This window comes from Nanorana parkeri, unplaced genomic scaffold (genome assembly GCF_000935625.1).
Source record: "Nanorana parkeri isolate BGI_ZX_2015 unplaced genomic scaffold, ASM93562v1 scaffold3558, whole genome shotgun sequence".
Lineage (NCBI taxonomy): Eukaryota > Metazoa > Chordata > Amphibia > Anura > Dicroglossidae > Nanorana > Nanorana parkeri.
Genome location: NW_017309826.1, coordinates 13,499 through 20,093, shown reverse-complemented (window position 1 = coordinate 20,093; position 6,595 = coordinate 13,499). Strand labels below are relative to the sequence as shown.

The 6,595-nt window shown below is 46.9% G+C and overlaps 1 protein-coding gene across 1 annotated transcript in view; it reads right to left on the bottom strand.

Annotated features, from left to right (window-relative positions):
- Window positions 1–2,712: 2,712 nt before the first annotated feature.
- The window catches only part of POLR2A (RNA polymerase II subunit A), a gene marked incomplete at its 5' end in the record, with an annotated part of 17,074 nt that continues 13,191 nt past the window's right edge, over window positions 2,713–6,595 (bottom strand). Inside the window, 7 exons of the mRNA XM_018575104.1 lie at window positions 2,713–4,065; window positions 4,258–4,407; window positions 4,650–4,763; window positions 4,870–5,056; window positions 5,135–5,338; window positions 5,415–5,597; window positions 6,425–6,529. Coding sequence (XP_018430606.1) covers window positions 2,909–4,065; window positions 4,258–4,407; window positions 4,650–4,763; window positions 4,870–5,056; window positions 5,135–5,338; window positions 5,415–5,597; window positions 6,425–6,529 — 2,100 coding nt within the window. The remainder of the gene's footprint in view (window positions 4,066–4,257; window positions 4,408–4,649; window positions 4,764–4,869; window positions 5,057–5,134; window positions 5,339–5,414; window positions 5,598–6,424; window positions 6,530–6,595) is intronic.

Genomic DNA, 6,595 nt, shown 5'->3' with positions numbered 1-6,595 from the left:
CCCCAGTGGTGAATCAATACCACCAAAAGAAAGCTCTATCTGTCCCCAAAAAATGGTATAAAATTCATTTCAGTACAGCGCTGCATGACGGAATAAATGTCAGTCAAAGTACCGCAGCGCTGAATACTGAAAAATGGCCGCCACAGGAAGGGGGTGTAACACCGCGGATGTCAACTGGTTCAAGTGCCAGTGTCGGTGCATCCCAAGAAGCATTGCTAATTTTTTGAATGTTGTGTGGTCAATACGAGTCTCTTAATGCCATTTCCTCATTCAGGCGATCAGATTCTCCACTTATTCCGAAAAGAACATGCAAGAGATACCCTGCCTCCATTCCACAATATCTCCTAGGATTAGAAAGGTCATTCTTCAGGCTTACTCTAATAAGGACATGACCCTGCCCTTCCCAGTCAAGGCCCTTTCTGCTACATGGGTTAGTGTCTCTTGGGGTTTTTGTTATCAGGCAGATTTGTAAGGCAGCCCCTGGTCTTCAGTGTGGATGTTCAGGCATCAGATGATACTAGCTTTGGCTGTAAGGTCCTACAGGTGGCTGATTAGGTTGATGCTGTTCTACAGCCTGGTGGTTGAGAGTGATTCCCCGCCCCACTATTCATTGCTTTTGGACCTTGCTGTAAAATCAAGAACATAGGATTTTGGACTTACCTGCAGTTCTAGTACCTGCACCAGACATCACTTTCCAAATGCATAATTTTTTAACCTACAGCACCAACAACTCTCAGAGGCCACAATTTTCACATGTATAACGTTTGACCTGCAGTTCCAGCAATAACCACAAAGTTTAATTTTGAGATGTAAGACCTACAAGGAAAAGACAAAAAAAAAAAAGCACCGCTCCTCCACGGCCCAGGGAAAGAATGAGCCGGGTGCTTGCTGCTGGGAGCATGTCCTCCTTTCAGTATTAGCCCATACAAACAGAAGAAAAGTTGGCCGAATGCTGGACCTTGGGGGAGGGGAACAGGACACCAGTGATGTGGTACAAACTCCAATAAACTATCCCAGCAGAATTTGGCGTGCCATCAGCTTTACTTCTGTTTAATTAGGACTTACAGTTGCTGAAATATTTATAGGGTGTCATTTTCATGTGGATTACATTTCCACTATGCTAAGGTCTTTGTGGCCCCTTGAATTCATGTGTTTCTGTTCTCTATGGTTCCCTTTATGCCTGCTGTGTTCCCACTCTGTTCTACTCAACTGTGGCCACTGTATCCCAGGCGTCTGTTTTCCCAAGCTCTGTGGGTTTGAGGCCCCCGCTGCATCCCCCTTGTGCTTGTTTCCAGGTCCTATTGACCTCACCATCACTGCTGCCCGTGTCCCCAAGCTTCTGCAGTCATGTGCATTCCTAGACTTTGTGGCTCCCTGGTGCTTGCATTCTTGAACAGTGGGGGCCCCTTGTGTAACTCTTCCATCTCTAGAGCCTGTTACTTGCCTCTCTTCGCCCTCTCTGGCTCCCGAAAATCCTTTAGCAAAGTCCAGATACACGTCTACTGATCGTCCTCTGTCTAATTTAGTAGCGACTTCCTCATAAAATGCCAGTTGATTGGTCTGGGAAGAACTGTCCTTCATGAAACCATGTTGGTTACCACTTACGATACCAGTTTTATTTGCCCAATTCCTGCATGTAGTCCCGCATCACGCCTTCCAATATTTTACACATACTTGTTAAGCTGACAGGCCCGTAGTTTCCTGGTGCACTTTTCCCTTATGAATATTGGTACCACATTTGCTCATTGTCGCTGGTAGCTGACCTCCCCTCACCATCATTTATGGTGCCTATATGTTCTGGCCGTACCTTCTATTTATATTTGAAGAATTCCTTGGGGTTCTTTTTGCTCACTGAAGCCACATGCTCTTCATATCCCTCCCCCCCCCCCAATTGGTTTTTATATTTTGTTGCATTCCTTGTAGATTTTGAATGCCGATGCTGTCCCCTCTGATTTATATTTTCTGAAGGCCTTATCCTTCTCTTATGCTTGTTCACCACCCCGGTTTTATTTTTGCTTTTCTGAATTTAGTTGTGAATGGAATGCACTGGACAATTTTGTTATTCAAGATTTCCTTGAAACCTCTCAATTTTCCCTTGTGTTCATCAGACCAGGCCGTCGCCTTCTTCTATTTCTCCTCCTTCCTATTCAGGAAGATTTCATCCCAATTTATGTCACATAGGAGGCCTCACAGTTTGTTAGTTCGCTTTTCTTAAATGGAGTCTTCTTGAATTACCGGCATGCCTGAGTTTACCATGAACATCGTCATAATTCTGTGTTGCAGACCTCGGCATCCCTGGTACTTGCTTTCCTAGTCTCGTTGCACCCTACATTCCCAGGCAACATTTTCGGTTAATACTATCCCCATCATGTACACAACTTTGGGTGAAATCCAAAACCTTGTACTCTATGAAGTGTCTTGACGTGGCTTCCATACAGATGAATTCCGGATATAAAAAGACCACAAAAATTGTAATAATCACTTTATTGAGAATAACAGAATTTCCAACATTTAGAACATTTCAAAATGAAGCTTACGGAGAGTCAGATTGGTGAAAATTCTGCGCATTTAGCTAAAACGATTTAAAGAAAATAAAACTGGAATCTTCATTCTATAAATAATGACAAGATAAGGGAGGGAGGGGAGGGGTGGGGCGAACGCTGCATAAGTGCAAGGAAAAACTTGAAACCACAAGACCCCGCCGTCCACATGGGGTCACCACAAGGCCTTCAGCACGGAGGATAAATGGACATATGCAAAGGCCAGGCTGAGAATGCTTACAAACTACACAAAGCCAAACATAAGCTGGCAGACTCCACTGAAACAGAAAGCGTGCGTTATGCTGGCGTTCTGAACGGTACATTTCACATGGCTGGACATTCGTGTCTCTGGAAAGAGCACAGCGTCCTCAATTGTCATCATCACTGTCATCCGGACTAATAGCTGGACTCGTAAGACTGTAGGTGGGTGAGGTGGGGCTGTATCCAGGGGAGGTTGGAGAGTATGTGGAACCTTTAGGACTTGTGGGCGAGTAGGTGGGGGACGTTGGTGAATACTTGGGGGAAGTAGGGGAGTATGTAGGAGAAGTGGGAGAGTATTTGGGGGAAGTAGGGGTATAGACTGGGGAGGTTGGTGAATAGGTTGGAGATGTAGGAGAGTATTTTGGGGTTGTGGGAGAATATGTTGGTGAGGTAGGAGAATACTTGGGAGAAGTTGGCGAGTACTTGGGTGAAGTTGGAGAGTATTTGGGTGATGTAGGGGTATACTCTGGAGAGCTTGGGCTGTAAGATGGACTTGTTGGGGTGTATTTTGGGCTTGTTGGGGAGTAGCTGGGTGAACTTGGACTGTAGCTGGGAGAGCTGGGAGTATAGCTTGGAGACTGGGGTGTATAACGGGGGCTGGAAGGCGAGTAGCTGGGAGACGTAGGTGAATAACTGGGACTTGTAGGACTGTAATTGGGAGAGGTCGGGCTGTAACTGGGACTTGTGGGGCTGTAACTGGGAGACGTTGGTGTGTAGTTGGGAGAAGAAGGTGAATAGTTGGGAGAAGTTGGTGAGTAAGAAGGAGACGTTGGGCTGTATGAAGGTGATGTTGGGGAGTAGCTGGGAGAGGTGGGGGAGTAACTTGGACTGGTGGGAGAATAGCTGGGACTGGTAGGTGAATAACTGGGGCTGGTAGGGGAATAACTGGGAGATGTTGGGCTGTAGCTGGGACTGGTGGGAGAATAACTGGGAGAAGTGGGACTGTAACTGGGACTTGTGGGGGAATAGCTGGGAGAGGTTGGAGAGTAGCTTGGTGAAGTGGGGCTGTAACTTGGGCTTGTTGGGCTATAACTGGGAGATGTTGGAGAGTAACTAGGACTTGTTGGGGAATAACTGGGTGATGTGGGGGAGTAGCTGGGAGATGTAGGACTGTAGTTGGGGCTAGTGGGAGAATATGATGGGGATGTAGGACTGTAGGACGGAGAAGTCGGCGAGTAGCTGGGACTCTGGGGAGTGTATCCACCAGGGCTTCTTGGTTCATAAGCAGGCGAAGTTGGAGAATAACTGGGAGACATGGCCCCACCTGCAGGACAAAGACAAAAAGAACATCATTAAATCGCATGTATTAAAGAAACGGGGGGAGAACTGTCTATACAAGCATGCATTAAGAATGGAATATGGAAAGTCAACTAGATTCATGGTCACAATCACTTTAGTCCAGGACATCAGCTGGAGGCGCATAATCTTGGACATAAGCAGCAGAATTGTCCCTTACCTGGTGAGGGAATGTATGGACTGGAGGGTCCCGGAGATCCTGGAGAGCCAGGGGTGGGGGACCACGCAGGGGAATATCCTGGGCTGAAGCCACTGGCATCTGACGCAGCGCTGGGAGAGAAGCCGGCAGCTCCGGGGGTCATACCACTCCCTAACAGAAAAGGAAAGCCAACAGAAGAGTGTTTATCACAATGCTAGGAGATCTGCAATACCAATGTAGGTTAGAAGCTCCTACTAAAGTGGACAGTGTGTCTATGGTCTGTCCTTCAATACGCTGTCATTGACCTGGAAGTGTGCAAATCAGATTGAGTTTACAATTTCAGGTCACCACACATGTTCCTGGCCAGTTCCTCAGAAAGTACTGAAGCCACACTACATCTTGACAAAACATACCTAGACTTGGTGACCAGGCTCCATAGGCTGGTGTAGCACCCTGGTTCCATGGTGTCATAGAAGGAGACATTCCCCCCATAGGACTTGGAGCGGATCCAAAGAACATACCAGTTGCTAAAAAAAAAAAAAAAAAAAAAAAAAAAAAAAAAAAAACACACACATTAAGAAGAAGAACTTGGGCAAGCAAAGAAGACTCTTAGCACAAATGGCAGCCACTTACGTCCTACAGCTCCAAGTCCTGGAATATTTGTTGGAATTTCCATTCCAAATTTACATTTCTCTGCATCCAGTAAGAGATCAAAGCAGCCAGTCCCAGCTGGAGCCAACTGTCCCAACATGATGTTCTCAGACACCCCCTTCATAGGGTCCGATTCACCATGTGCTGCTGCCTCCATGAGGACATCCACCTGAGAAGAAAACCCATAAAAATGATAGGACGATGAGGGTCACACACTTCAAAGACAACCACAAAGATGGCAGCTTACCGTCTCTTCAAAAGAACACTTCATGAGAGGTCCTGTGTCCTGCCTGTTCACACCGTGACGGGTGATGGCCATCAAGTGTCCTCGACATGTCATGGTGTCACACAGAAGTGCCAAGTGACGGTAGTTGACATAGGAACCATCAAAGGAGATGACGTGGTACAATTCTCTCTCCAGAGCTTTGCGCACAGCCTCGATCCCCAACACCTGAAAGATGGCTGGAGGTCAGAGTCCAATATGGTACAAGACTGAGGAACACACACACAGGGCACTTCAGACTTACTGTGAAGATCTCCACAATGTCATTGGATGTGGTCCTCACTGGGTCAACATCCTTCTCACTCAAGACTCGCATGAGACTAACTCCATCTGTCTCCAGAATCCACTCCTGAAGAGCCTTAAACTCCCCTTCATCAGTAATGATGATCTTCTTTTTATTGTCCGTCTGGGGAAGGTGCATGTAGACCTGGACAGGAACACAAAAAGATGCTGCAGAATCCCAGAAGAGGCATGACACTATGGAGGTATGCACTATGTACTGACTCCATGCACTTCCCTCTAAGGACAGAAACCCCAGACCCAAGACCTCCATGTACTGTCCTAATTTATTTAAACATGTTCCTCCAACATCCAGCAATTGTTAGAGCAACAAAGAGGAGACTCAACACCATCAATATACAGATCGAAAACTGAGGATAACAAAGAGCAACTCCGGCTTCAGCACTGTACCAAGTCCCCGTGAGGACCATGAGACTCCTACCTGTACACAAACCCCAAAACTCAGCTTACATCCACTAGAGCCAATACCATTGCTCTGTCAGCTTCCCTTTCTGGAGTAAGTTGGATGGGTTACCTCAGGATCCAATAGTGGGCAAGGATAAGGGGGCACAGGCGACCCCCATCCTAACAGAGGGGGCACAGGCGACCCCCATCCTAACAGAGGGGGCACAGGCGACCCCATGCAAGTAGAGGATGGGGGTGGTGGTTAGGATTGATGGCTGGTCTGAAATTGAAAGCATGAATGAAGGCAAGGGGAGGACAGTCATGGTCCCGCTGGTGGAACAGGAAAGGATTGCTTTAATATTTGAGGTCATCTTTGCTCATCTTATGTTACGATATAGTTCATCACTTTATAATATTGAAACATTGTTATTGCAGTGGTCTCTATAATAGTCTCTCTCGTTGGGCACCAGTCACTTAAAGGGGGTCTCTGGTTTCTCCTGGGACTTCTTGGAGTCATTATCAGCCGAGTCTTCTATCAGGAAGGGAGAATTAGACGGAATATTGCCGTACCTTACTGATCTGCTCGATCCCCTGCAAGGTCATATCTGTCAGCATGTTTGATTCAATGCAGCGCAGAAAGACATCGTCATCCATTTTATCCACAACCTCTTCTTCCTGCCCAGGGAGAGATAGAGAGACTGAGAGGAGAGGAATGGAGAAGGTGGAGCACACAGACCAGAC